This window comes from Artibeus jamaicensis, unplaced genomic scaffold (assembly GCF_021234435.1).
Source record: "Artibeus jamaicensis isolate MK-2021 breed Jamaican fruit bat unplaced genomic scaffold, CSHL_Jam_final contig_252, whole genome shotgun sequence".
Taxonomy (NCBI): domain Eukaryota; kingdom Metazoa; phylum Chordata; class Mammalia; order Chiroptera; family Phyllostomidae; genus Artibeus; species Artibeus jamaicensis.
The window spans coordinates 2,261,559-2,275,284 of record NW_026521538.1 but is presented as its reverse complement, the minus strand read 5'-3'; the positions used below and the strand labels follow the sequence as shown (position 1 = coordinate 2,275,284).

The 13,726-nt window shown below is 52.5% G+C and overlaps 1 protein-coding gene across 1 annotated transcript in view; it reads left to right on the top strand.

Moving 5' to 3' along the window:
- CRTAC1 (cartilage acidic protein 1) overlaps nucleotides 1-7,260 on the top strand; it is a 138,273-nt gene extending 131,013 nt beyond the window's left edge. The window contains exons 12-15 of the mRNA XM_037138968.2: nucleotides 2,684-2,829; nucleotides 4,191-4,233; nucleotides 6,534-6,677; nucleotides 7,142-7,260. Coding sequence (XP_036994863.2) covers nucleotides 2,684-2,829; nucleotides 4,191-4,233; nucleotides 6,534-6,677; nucleotides 7,142-7,260 — 452 coding nt within the window. The remainder of the gene's footprint in view (nucleotides 1-2,683; nucleotides 2,830-4,190; nucleotides 4,234-6,533; nucleotides 6,678-7,141) is intronic.
- Nucleotides 7,261-13,726: the final 6,466 nt, after the last annotated feature.

Genomic DNA, 13,726 nt, shown 5'->3' with positions numbered 1-13,726 from the left:
GGCCCCTCCCCGGGCCTGGAGGGAGGGAGCCAGCAGGACTCAGAGCTATGTGCTGCGAGTACAGGATATAAATTTGTGATTGTCTATGAATATTCGGCAACTCTTTTGAGTTATTTGTGGCACTTCAGTCAGTCTGGAGAATGTATTCATGTAGCTGTTCTGTTGGCTTAGGTGAGAAACAGTTGCTTCTCTTTGTCTCCTTTTTTAATGGAAAAATGCTTACTTTTTACATATGCCACTCAATTTGGACGCTGCACACCCTACAAATGCCAGGTCTGTTGAACCTCTAAAACTACTTCAAAGCAGAAAAAAAAAGTCTGCAGCTGCCACCCCAAGCCCCTTCCTACCCCATTCCCCGAAAAGAATTATTAGAGAATGAGGGAGTAGGGGAACAGCGGGGCTATGAGAAATGTTTTCTGGCTGAATAAAGCGAACCCCAGAACCAAGGCGGCTAGCCTGGGGGGGAAGAGAAGCTGCACCACCATGTGAGGGAGTCTCTGCTCCCCAGGGGGCTTCTCCCTGGTCCCACTGCCCACCTGCCCACAGAGGAGGGGCCCCTTGCCTCCAACTCTTCCAGGGTGTGGCTGCTGGCCACTGCCCTCATTAACTCCAGGCACAGCGGCAGGCCGGCTGGAATGTTCCAAGGAGTCTGAGACTCAGGAGGAAGAAGCAGCTGTCTCAGCCCCTCCCCAAGAGCCACCTCTGCTGGGGAGTCCGCACAGGGCTCTCTGCCCGGTCTGGACGTGGTGTCCACGCCTTTTCTAAAACATGGGAACCCTGCCCTGCCTGTTGTAGCTCAGTGGATTGAGCGCGGGCCTGAGAACCAGACAATCGCAGTTCGATTCCCAGTCAGGGCACATACCTGGGTTGCAGGCCAATTCCCAGCAGGGGAAAGGCAACCATACATTGATGTTTCTCTCCCTCTCTCCTTCCCTTCCCCTCTAAAGATAAATAAATAAAATATTTAAAAATAAATAAATAATAAAACATGGGAACCCTGTTCATACGTGAAGATGTTTCACAAACTACCCTCCCCCACAGTGCCTATCACTATAAAGCCCATAGACGGACAAGAACGGCCAGAAGCCACTGTAAATTCAAGAGAGCTTTTCGGTTCCACGTGTTTTCTGACAGTATCTGTACACGTCCAGGGGAACGTAGCACATCCGCGTGGGTCACACATTATTCACTCAGCCCACAAAGGGCGCCTGGGGGAGTGTTCTGGGTGTGTGGACCCCTGAGCACCCGCCCACGTCTGGGCAGCTTGGGTGGGTGATAACAAGGGGTGGCGCCCTCTCTCCCTCCCTGCTGAACACTGCCCTCTTCCCCAGGTAGCCGACTAGGAGAACAGCCTCTCTGCGCAGGTGAGGCTCAGCTCCCTCTGCTCTCCACCCCCATCCATCACCATTAGCCTGACCTTGCCGCGGTGACAGGCCCGGTGCCGGAAGCAGGGAGCTGGGGTCGGTTTTGACAATGCCTAAACATCTGACAAATCTCTCCAGCTTGTTTTCTGCCAGCGATGCAATGCGTCGCTCCATGGACGAGCTCAACAGATTCACTGGGAATATTCTCCCAGCGTCTCCACCAGCTTTTACAAACATCTCAGCTGCACAGAGCGGCCTTTCTCCTGTGCCCCGTGCCTGCTGGGTCTTTACCCTCAGCATCTATCTAGAGCTCCGCTCAACACCGCCGCCCCAAGAGCCCACCCCCAGCCACCCTGACCAGAAAGGCCCCCCAGCCAACCCTCCCCGCTCCAGTTCCCTATTTTTGTTTTCTTCGAGCTCCTCCGTATCTGAGGTTACCTGTCTATTCCCGCTGGAGTGGACACTCCCCGGAAACAAGGACACTCCAGTGACAAAAAAGAGCTTGGCCCCTAGCAGGCTATAAATATTGACATCAACATAAATATGTCAGCTGCAAGTCAGTGGCAGAGCTGGGATTTGTCCCCAGGGCACCCAGGTAGCCCCCTCCCGCCATGTTCTCTCCAACTACCAGGTAAGTGGCACAGCCAAAATCTGAACCCAGTACAATGCAGTCAACCCGCTTCCCCCTGCTCCACCCCAAACGGCCCCATGCAGACTGGCCTGTGCAGGGGGCCCACCTTTTGGCGTCTCTGGGCCCCACTGGAAGAAGAGTTGTCTTGGGCCACGCATTAAATACACAAACACTGATGAAAACTGATGAGCAAAAAAAAAAAGGTTTTAAGTAAATGTACGGTTTTGTGACGGGTCACATTGAGAGCCATCCTGGGCCGCATGCAGTCCACAGGCTGCAGGTTGGGCCCCCCACTGAGCGTAAATTCTCGAGTGGCATTCTCCGGTGTGGAAGCCACTAGATGTGTGGTAGCCACTAGCCGTGTGTGGCTATCTGTCACTAAATGTAACTTAATTAAAACAAAATAGAATTTACAGTTCAGTGCCTTGTTACACCCGTCCCACCTGGAGTGTTCACCAGCCCCGGTGGCTACTGGCCGCTGCGCCGCACGGCACAGAGGACTGTGCGCCACCACAGATCTGGGCTGAGCTGCTCTGGAGGAGCGGGGCCTCGTCCGCCCCGGTCACTGCTCCCGGAGTGCTCAATTAATATTTCTTATTAAGTGAATGAATAAATGAACGAGGGATACTTTCTCTGAGAACACCCCTCCCACTCTCTGCTGCTGACGCTTTGTCCTTTGGTCTCACAGGGAAAGATGAAGCCAGCAGCGTGGAAGTGACGTGGCCGGACGGCAAGATGGCGAGCCGGAACGTGGCCAGCGGGGAGATGAACTCGGTGCTAGAGGTCCCCTACCCCCGGGATGAGGACAGACCTCAGGACCCAGCCCCGCTGGAGGTGAGAAGGGCATCTGGGCCTCAGAACCCATCCACAAACCCATGGGCTGAAGCCGGATTCCCAGGCATTTGCAGACTGTGCCTCTAGAATGATGGAAGTCTCACAAAGGGCAGGCTTCACGGTGACCCCACCATTTGTAGCTTGCACAGTACCATGCACATGTCTCTTCTGCAGCTCACAGAATTCCCAGGGTATTGGCAGGATTTATGCGCCCATTCTACAGAGAAGGAAAGCTGAGCCCAGGAGCAGAAACCACCAGGGCTGCAGAGCCAGTTGTGAGCAGAGTTAAGAATGGACCCCAGGTCTCCTGTCTCCCTCCCAGCTCTTCCCACGTCTCCGACGAGCCTCCTATTGCTTCTGAGGGTGGGAGAGGGCCTCTGAGGGCTCCTGGAGAAAGAGCTCTGTGTTCCAGTTCTGAGGGGGCTAGGTTGGTCGTAAATAACAGGAACTCACTTAAGTTCACACAGAAGAGGAGACTTATAAGGAGACTTCTAGGGAAGCTCACAAAATCCCAGTGAAAGAGAAGGATGAGCAGAAACCGTGGCAGCTCAGTGGCCTCTGCCTCAGGAGCTCAAGGACCTTTGTCATTAGTGCGCTGGCTTGGGGGTGAGGAGGTCATTACCCTTCCACAGTAATCCCCTCCAGCCCCCCTCACTGCTCAGTACCAACAGTTGACATTTTCCATTTTGTATAAAGTGTTGTTTCAAATCCCCTGACCGGCCACCAGTCTCCTGTCCCTGAGACCCTCATATAGACATAGCAAAGCCCCCCACAGGTTTCCAAATTTGTCTCAGCCTCAATTAGTTCAAATTCTGGCTGCAATGCCTTTGCCTCCCTCTTCCTGCTGGGATGCGTGTGCTGGCCCCATGGGCCCTGCCCAGGGAGGTGGGGGAGAGTCTGGTTTGCAGATGCCCACCACGATGAGATGAGTGGGGAGGGGTCTCAGAGAAGAGGGTGGGGAGTGAGCAGACACCTCAGAAAGCTTCCCCCCCCCATTACACTTTGCCCCAGTGGAGGCCCAGCCTCAGATTCAAGGCAAGGCCATGGGAGGGCCAGTCTCTGCCGGCTCTTCCAGCCCAGACACGCAGATGCTACATGAGGGGAATGAGCAGGAGTTCGGACTGAATCTGCTCTTGGCCTCCCCTCACCACCACCTCCCCCCACCCCCACTCCCCACCAGTGTTCTGTTCTCAGTGCAATGGAAAAGATCCTGGCAGGGAGGGGCTGCCCCCAGGCCCGGAGCTAAAAGTATTTCTCGTTCTGGGGTCAGGGTGGCAGCAGCTCTGTGGCCATGGCTCGGAGGGGGCCTGAGACGGGATCTGCCCAACTCACTAGTGTCTCTGCTTCTGCCCACCTTGCAGTGCGGCCAAGGATTCTCCCAGCAGGAAAATGGCCATTGCATGGGTGAGTTGCCTGCAGGCACTGGGGGGTGGGGCAGAGGCCAGCATCTCCTTGGGAACACTCAGCCTGAGCCCTGGCAAGGCTCAAGTTGCGGATAAGGTGTGGAAAGGTGGGGATGGGTGCGTGTTGTTTGTCCCTGGAGCTCCAGATGCCAAGACAACTGCCATGTGACTCACTGAGGTGGGAGTGATGTTAGCAACCAGCTGGCTGAATCACCAGTTTGGGGAATTGGCGGTGCTTCTCTGCCATGAATACAGAGAGAATGCGAACGGCCATGAGACACAAACCACCCGGACAGTGCTCACAGGGCAGCCCAGCTCCTGGGGGCTGTGGCGGCTTCAGCCTGGCCAGCCGGTGGAGCAGCAGGCAAGGGGGCTGACGGCCAGGGGCCAGCATTGCCAGGGGCCTTGGAGCAAACCAGGATGTGGAGTATGATCTCAGTACCGAAGGGGATCACAGCCTTATACAGGATGGGGGCGGGGGCCGTGGGGGCAGGTGGCTGCCAGGACAGCAGCTCTGGGAAGGTCCAGTGACCTGAAAGTCCCCCAAGGGCTGGGAGAAGAAGGCCAGCCTCGAGTCTCCACATCCAGAAGGCTCACAGATGTCTTCTGTGCCATTGGCCAGCAATGAAGGGTCAGGCCAAGGATGCCTCTTACTTTCCGGCCCTCAGGAAGTATTCTTCCTAAATCCACTGAGCGTGTGTCTGTCAGCCCCAGGCAGATGGGTTTGCTACTGAGTAAACTGAACAGACTCATCCTCAAGGGGCTTAGAGCCAATGGGAGGGGCACACAAGTAAACAGCAGTGCCCACAGAGTGTGAGGAGGGCTGGGCTAAAGGACCAGGGTTGGGGGTGCTCTGTGAGAGCACAAAGGTGGGGTCCAGAAGCAGTCCAGGGAGGGTTCAAGAGGCCCAAGGGGTGATGAGGAGGGCACCAGACACGGAGAACCTGTTCCCATGCGGGGGGGGGGGCACTGGGTGGGCAGATGACCACGGGTGAGAGAATAGAGGAGAAAGGCTCTAATGGTGGTTTGAGGAGAAAATGAGTCCCCGCCCCTTTTCATGTCCCCACTCTGGCCACTCCAAACAAAAAGTCTAGTGTCTTCCTTGTGCACTGGAAGGACCCTGTAAGATCACCACTCCAGCCACCTCTTCCTTTTCACTACGCAGCAGACACGCGTGTGCCTCTGGGGAACTGGGAATGCAGGCCAAGCACCCCCCACAGGGCGTTCCTCCCCGTGGGGGGACACAGACCACAACCCGTGACCCAACAGCTGGACTACAGGCGTTGAGAACCTTTTAAGCAAGATTCTCTCTGGAGATGGTTCTATACAGAGTGGTCAGGAAGGGTCTCAGAGGAGGGGACCTGTGAGCTGAGGCTTGAAAGATGAGAAGCATCCAGACAAATAACTGAGGGAAGAGCTTTGCTAGCAGAGGGAAGCATGAAGACCATGAGGCCGGGAAAAGGCTTGGTATGTCAGAGGAACAGGAAGGAGGATGGTATCCTGGAGAGGATGGAGGAGTCCGGTGCCAAGTCCAGGAGAGTCTTGAAGCCCCAGCAAGGTGTCTGGACCTGGTTCTTAGGGTCCTGTGCCAGGAAGCAGGAGAGTGGCATGTCATGATTACATTTTCAAAAGATCACTCTGGCTGCCAAATTGCAGATTGCATTGGAGGGAGAAGTGGAAGCCAGGAAGCCAGTCAAGAGGCAGCTGCAGAAATCCAGGCAAGAGATGGTGCTGGTTGGGAATAGGCTGGGGGCAGAAGGATGAGAAGCAGGTGGACAGATAAGAGGGGTGCTGTAGGGGCAGAACTGAAGGGCTCTGTTGTTAAATAGCCTACAGAGGTAAGGAAAAGGGAAGAATTGGGGGTTGTGCTGACTTCTGCTTGAGCAGCTGAGTGGACCACAGTGGCATTGAATGAGTTAGGGGAGATGGGAAGAGGTTTGAGGACTGGAGGGAATCTGAGGTTCCATTTGGGACCTGCTAAGTTCAAGATGCAAGTTAGACAAATTTACGAGTCTGGAGCCCCAGGAAGAGGTTGTGGCTGGAAACAGGAAGTCTGGAAGTATTCGCGTATGAGGGGACCGCCTAGAAAAAGTGTGGTAGGTACAAGACCCAGGACAAAGCCTGAGCACCTCTATCACGTAGAGGTCAATCGAGCGCAGTAGAAGCCCACCAAGGGGACTGAAGTAAGGAAGTTGAGGCCCAGAGAAAAGGGACATGTCCCAAGTCACAGAGTGCGGGGGCAGCAGAGCCTGAGCAAGGACCCAAGCCCCGCCCCAAGTGAGTGACACCCTTACCTTCCAGACACCAACGAGTGCATCCAATTCCCATTCGTGTGCCCTCGGGACAAACCCGTGTGCATGAACACATATGGGAGCTACAGGTGTCGGACCAACAAGAGGTGCAGCCGGGGTTACGAGCCCAACGAGGATGGCACAGCCTGTGTGGGTGAGTCAGTCCCAGCCACAATCCAGTAGCAAAAGGAGGTTACCTTCTGCGGGGGCGCTCTGGGGAGGCCCCAGATCAGGATCGCCAGCCCCAGCCTTCTCCTGGCTGGATGGAGTTCCCTTAGACCCCTGTTGGGTCTCCAGGAAAATGGTGACAGAGGCTTGGAGAAGCCCCATCACTACTGCCACCAACTGAAGGGCCCTGGGGGTGCAGCATTCTGGCCAGAGCCCATTGCTCTTCTTAATTCTCCCTTCTCATACTTCCTCAAACAAATGCTCTCACCTCAAGGCCAGCCCATCTATTCCTACCTAGGATACAAACTAGCTCCTACTATGTATCTTTGTCTGAATTTCTCAACTGGTATTTATCTTCTTCCTCCCAAACACTTTCCCCCACCCCCACCCCACTCCCACCCCCTTTCTTTTTTCCCCATTTTCTATCTCTCTGTTCCATCCTTTCTGCAGCTCAAGTGGCCTTTTTAGGTGGGTATCCTTCTGCAGCCTTTAGAACCTCTGAGCCTCTCTCTTGGGCCTCATGCCTCTCTCTAGGCCTCGGACTTTGCCTTCAGTTATATGCATTATAAATCCCATCAATAAAGAAAAAAAACCAACGACCTTTGTGGAAAACAATTCCTCCTGCTGCCTGTCTCTCTCTCCATGCCCCATAGATTCTGCTGCGTGCTCTCTGAACAGACAGTGGGGCAGCCATCTTTGAAAAGGGAAGTTTGGGAATACTGATATTTGTGTATCTTCAAGTTGTTTGTGAAGCCTTTCTTTGCATGTTTTCTGAGAAAACAGAATAGGAAATTCTCCCCTCAGCCCCAATCCATCCTCTCTCACTCCAGAAGAATCAAGGTAGTCCTATATTTTCTGTATCCTCCTGTGTCATGAGCGGCTTATTCTGCCCTTAACAAAGATGGCCCTCAGGTGCTTGTTTGCTTAGTTGACTCAATAATGTACCACATGCCTGCCAGTCAGCCTGCGCTGTTTCTGCTCTGTAAGCCTTGGCTTCCTATGGTAGAAAAAGCCTGATGGGGGTTGGCAGTGACGATGGGAGGGGGAAAAGGTGGCCCTTTGGGATTCTTGATAACAGTGTTAACATTTGAACTTGCTAAGTCTTCCAGCCTATTTCTGGAGAAATTATGCCAATAAATTCTCTGCTGGATATTAGTGCCTAGCTGGTGGAAAGACAGTGTGTCTGGGGCAAAGTAGATGCTGGTTACAACAGTGAATTAGCAGCAGCCCTCCCATCATATCGCCCTTGGAAAGCAACCATGAGACAGGGACAGTACCCCTGACAAAGCAACAGTTTGGGCGTGTGTGCCAATGACCACATCTGCAGGACTGGAATTTGGACCAGATGAGTAAGACCCAGACTAGGAGGGAGTACTCTGGGCCTTTTATCTGGGAAAAATCACATCTTCACTCTGGGCCTCAGTTTCCCTAATCTAAATAAGAGAATTGGGCTAGCATATCCCTGAGGGTCCTTTTTCTAAGACACCACAATGTGTAAGTGGTCACAGGCATGGCTAGTCTCAGGTTACCCTGATTTTTAGAAAGGACCTTGCAACCCAGTTTCCTCTGCAGTATGCTTGGAAACTGGGAGCTCCTGCAGCCAGAACACCCTTTGGGAATGATGTAGGGCCGTAGAATGCTTTCATGGCCAACCTCAGTAGCAAAGGTTCATTATAAATCACAAATCCATTGCTCTTGGAGAAAAAAGTCACCCCAAGATATAATAGAATAACACTTAAGAATGCAGCAAGCCTTTTTAAAACACACTGAACAAAAAAACCCTACCATTTTCTGATATAATATTAATACTCCCAATAAATCTCAAAATCCAAATGCCCTGTAGCTAGTACTGTTTTTATACTCAGAACAGGAGCTTAAGTGAAATTTTTTCAAATAGAAACAGCTACAAGTTCACAGAAAAGTATATATCAACTTAAAAATCACTCCACTCCTGAGAAGCCCACCTCTGAGTGCTGCCATGGAATTAAAGGTCGGGAAGAACCCAGAGATGAGGCTCAGAGAGATGAAGCGATCTGCCCACGGTCACAGTGCTGGCCGTCCCCAAGCCAGGGCTGGAGCCCTCTCCCGCCACGCTGTCTCGGCAGGGGCGACAGACAGCACGGACACTGCTCAGACTATTCCCTACTCATTCCTGAAGATGCTGCCTTCTTAGAAACAAACAGGTGGATCTAAGATAGGAAGACAAGTAAAACCCAAAACCCACAGAGGCGCTGGCTCCAAATGCAGTGGTGAATGACAAGATAACAGTGTACTTCGGCCACGCACACAAGAAACAAGGGACGGGACAGACCGTGAGGCAGCCTGACAAGGACACTCGGGGTGAGAGCAGATGTCAGAGGATGGCTTATAAGCAATGACCATGAATCCCCACACTGCAGGTTTCTTATAAGAGGGCGTATTTTTGTTGTTTTGCCTACTTGGTCAGTGGGGCCAGATGAGTTACTAAGAGGAGTTCAAATTCCCACCAGCTGTTAAGAGCATAACTACAAAATCCTGACTCCAGGGTAAGCAGGTTTTCCGTTAGGTTCACTCATTCACTCAACAAATGTTGGTTGAGCACTTACTCTGTGCCAGGTGCTGAGCTAGGCTTTGGGCATACAGTGGTAAGTTAAGGTGACATGGTTGCTGTCCCCACACTAGCTTCCTCCAGCCCAGAGCCCTGTGCACGGAGTGGGAATGCGACCCAGAGGGGCTTTCTAAAAGGTCTGGCTAAATTCAGGGGCTGCTATACCAGAAAGCAAGCTCTCTGCATTTGTTTATAAATTTATTTCACAAGCATCCATTGAGAACCTCCTGTGTGACAAACACCAAGTTCCCCTCATCAGGAATGTGACAAGATCCCTCCAATGAGTGGCTTCAGTTCCCTGCCCCCGAGATGCTTGTGTTGGAAGAAATACAAGGCAAAAAGACACAGAGGACGGATGGGTAGTGAACCAACTCAGCGTTACCTGCTCCAAAATAATAAGGCCTCCCCAGCGAGCCAGGAGTCCAGACTTTGTGAGCCAAGGGCCGCCTCAGTCCAGGGCATTTACTGTTCTGTGCTGAACCAGTCACAGATAAGTGGGCACAGAACTGCACCCAAACCATCAGTCTCAGCATTCCCATCTGAGGCCCATGGAGGCTCTAAGTCTTGCCTTCCCCTTCTAAACACAGACAATTCAGTCTTTTCTGGGTCTGCTAGCCTCACTCCTGACATCTTTACTGGCTGCTTTCAGTTTGTAACCAAAATAGTAAATGCCTTTGGGGCTGACCAATAGTGGAGGTGGGAGGGGCCTGGGAAGGATTATGCAAATACAGGAGCTAGGCCCCCTATGAAGGGGGTGGCCATGACTCATGCCAGCAGAGCAGGAAGATAGGCTAGCATTGCCAGAACTCCATTTTTTCCAGAAAAGCCAAATCATAAAAATAATACCATCTTTATTCTGCCCAAGAATACTCCTCTTCCCAGGAACACACCCTGTAAAATGACAATATTAGCTTACATCTAGTGAGCTTGTAGTGTCTGCCTTGGACCAAAACTCTTCACAAGAATCAACTCACGTAATCCTCACACAACAGTCCCAAGAGGCAAGAGCTCTGGCTGTCCTGTTTTTCAGAGAAGCTGGGTGGTTTGTCCAGAGCCACACAGCTGGGTAGACAGCAGCAGGACTCCAAGAGGGCCGTCCAGCCCCTACCTGTGCTCTGACCTCCACTTCTTCCTCTTCTTTTTGGAGTAGCTAACCAGTCAAGCAAAAGCCACCATCTCATGCTGCCCAGGGTCAAGGGATGGGTTGGGAAGGAAGGAATGGAGTACCCGGAGGACCTGAGATCTGAGACAGTCTCCCCATGGTCACATTCAAGCTGCAAGAAGAGACAGCAGTGCCCATGTTGAGTTCTCTTGCTGGGCCAGCTTGGCTTCCCTCACGGACGCAGAATTGCGAACCACCCACGGTTGCCAGCCCTGCTCTGGGGAGGTGCCATTCTGAGGGCCAAGAGTTTGATTATGTGTCACTCTGGCTGCTATGGCCCCCTCCCAGGGTCTGGGCATCACAGCCTACCAGCACCAATGGACAGCAGCCCAAGCGAGAACTTGACTCCAGCCTCAGGCAGGACTCAGTCACCGCCCCCCCCAGAGCCCCTGGGAGGCAGGAGGATGAACACTTCAACTCGTTTTCTCAGGGAGCCAGTTGGGTTTTTCCAGCAGATTGCAGAACAACACCCCCAGCCACACTCTCAGCCTAGGAGGCAAACCTCCCCAGGGTCAGCCATTGTCTCTCTCCTTGGGTGTGAGTCAGACCCCTGCCTGTCAGGGGCTGACGTTCAGTCTCCTTAGCAACAGGCACATCCTGGAAGGAGGAAGAGTGGGGGCAAGGGTGCACGGACTGGCGGACTCCACAGATAACACCAGCCTCTCCTTTAGCATCTTGTCCTCTTAAGGAAATGCTGTTGAACAGCAAAGTGGTCAAAAGGGTAGGCCGTCAGAGAAAAATGAGGAGCAAGAGAGAAAAAACAACCCTCCTCGGGGAAAGGAGCTAACATTTACAGAACAGGCGCCTGCCATATGCCAAGAACTTTACATATGTATCTCCATTAATCCTCACGCTCATCCTAGGAGAGAAATGTTATTAGTCTATTTTATTACCAAAGAAATGGAGGCACAGGAAGAATAAGTTACTAAGGCGACCAAGTGGCAAAAACTGTGATTCAAACCCACAACTGCCTGGCTCCAAAGCCTGTGTCCTTATGGGGGGCAATCTCCAGGTAACTGACACCTGAGCAAATTGTTTAACCAGGTGTCACTCAGCATACACTGATCGGACTCCTACTGAGTGACGACATAATTCTAGGACTTGGGATATACATCTTCGAGCAATGTGGGCGAAGATGCCTGAATGCCCTGGTGACGTATGGCAGGCACTAAGCAACATTATAAGTATGTAGTGTATTGAAGGGTGATAGGTGCTGTTTAGGGGCAGGGTCAAAGAGCAACACTCAGGCAAACTGGGAGTGCTGGGATAGAGGTCAATGCCATCTCAAATAGGGAGGGTCAGGGCGGCCTCGCTGAGAAGGAGGTATTTGAGCAAAGGCTTGAAGTAGGTGAGGGGTCCTTGAACTCAATTTTTTTTTTTTTAAGATTTTATTTTAGAGGGAGGAGAAAGGAGAGAGAAAGGAAAGGAAACATCGATGTGTGGTGGCCCCTCATGCGCCCCCTAGTGGGGACCTGGCCCAAAACCTAGGCATGTGCCCTGACTGAGAATTGAACAACCTTTTGCTTTGCATTCCGGTGCTCAGTCTGCTGAGCCACACCAGCCAGGACTGAACTCAACTTTTTCACCATATAATGAGGATAATTCCTACTTCACAGAGTTATTGTATTAAATGAGCTGATATAAAACACATGATGTGGTGCCTGCACAGGGTAAGCCCCTAGTAAATAGAAATGTTACTAAGTAGCAGAGTTTAGGACTGGCGCCTGGATCTATTTAATGCCAAAGCTGATGTGGCTCCCAGCACACGTGCTGTGACCCAGGTTACCTGGGAGTCTGCAGTGGGGGAGATGGAGAGGAAACTGGCCACCCATAGGGAGCTGAAAGCTTTTCAGGGAAGAGACCTCAAAACAGCCACAGGGAGCAGAGCAAATCCTTCAGGGCTGGGGCTGTGCTGTGCTCAGCTTAGTTCTCAGGCAGTGCCATTCCCAAAGAGCATAATCGTAAAGTCAGGCCAACGGAGCAGGGAGGGCATGGCATCGACAGGGCTGCGTGGACCAGGGGTCACTGGGAACTAGTGAACTGGCCTGGCCATTCTGCCCTTGACCATCACAGAATCCTAGACCACTAAATCTTGAGGCACCTGGGAAGTCGTCTAGTCCTGCCCTAGTCCATCCTTTCTAGATGAGGAAACTGAGGCCCCAAAAGGAGTGGTAACTTCCCGAGGACCACAGGCTCACTGGGGATCTGATTGCTTCCTGCCTGGGGCACTTCCTTGCCCACTCTCCCTCCTGTCCAGAAAGCTCAAATATGTCACAAGCACAGCTGTATCAACAATTTCAGAAATATGGGGAGCAGGGTGGGTGGGGGGTGGATATAGCACTTGTTCTTTCCCTTGTGCTGACATAGAATCAGAGTCAGGGTAAGTGCCTACCAAGTGCCTGGAAGAACCATGCCTGGACCCTGGAGCAGAGCCCGGGCGAGAGACCCTAATGAAGGTGCCAGGTGCAGAGGGGGTCCTGCCCAGCTGGGAGAAGGGAGGCTGCAGGCAGGGTCAGGACCATAGGGGATGAGGGTGGGGACAGAAGGAGAATCTCTATCCTTCCTTCCCAGGAAGTCCCTGCCCAGAACCTCACAACCGCTGCCTGCCTGCCAGAAGGAAAGTCTAGGGCCCCAGGGAATTCCTATGAAGGGACAGGCTTAGTCCACTGCACTTTCAGGTCCCTGGACTCAAGGTTACACACCTTGAAGGGAGAGGAGAGAACTGGGCGGTCTCAAAGCCTCACCTCAACGTAGGTGTCTTGTGTGCCAAAAGGCACATTCTTTCTTAGGTGATACAGAAACTCTGCAGCTCTCCCTCCTTCCTGCCTTCCGTCCTTAAAACTCTCTCTTCCCCCAGGACTCTGGGATCGGAGGGGTTCAGCCTGAAGCCCAGACACACCACCTACACACTCTGTGAGGGACTTGATATGTGCTGTTTCACACTCGCAGCCTCAGTTTCTTTATCGACAAAATAGAGCCCTAACCATGGGGCTGTTCTGAGTCTTTGTGGTTACAAAGCATGTCAGGTGCTCAGTGCAGGGCCTGTGCAGGTAAAATGCAAATAATATTATCAAACCTGTTCCAGGCTCCTTAGCCTCCTGGCTCCATTTCCAGCAGTGCCTGATTTGACAACGATCCATAGTCATTAACTGGGGGAAAATTAGACCTGTAAGAACCCTCCCTGACAAGATGCATCCATCACTCGGCGTTACAAATGTAGGGTTTATTTGGGGACCAGGTTACACAGCATCTTCCCTGTGAAGAGCTCCAGCCCTGTACTTACATC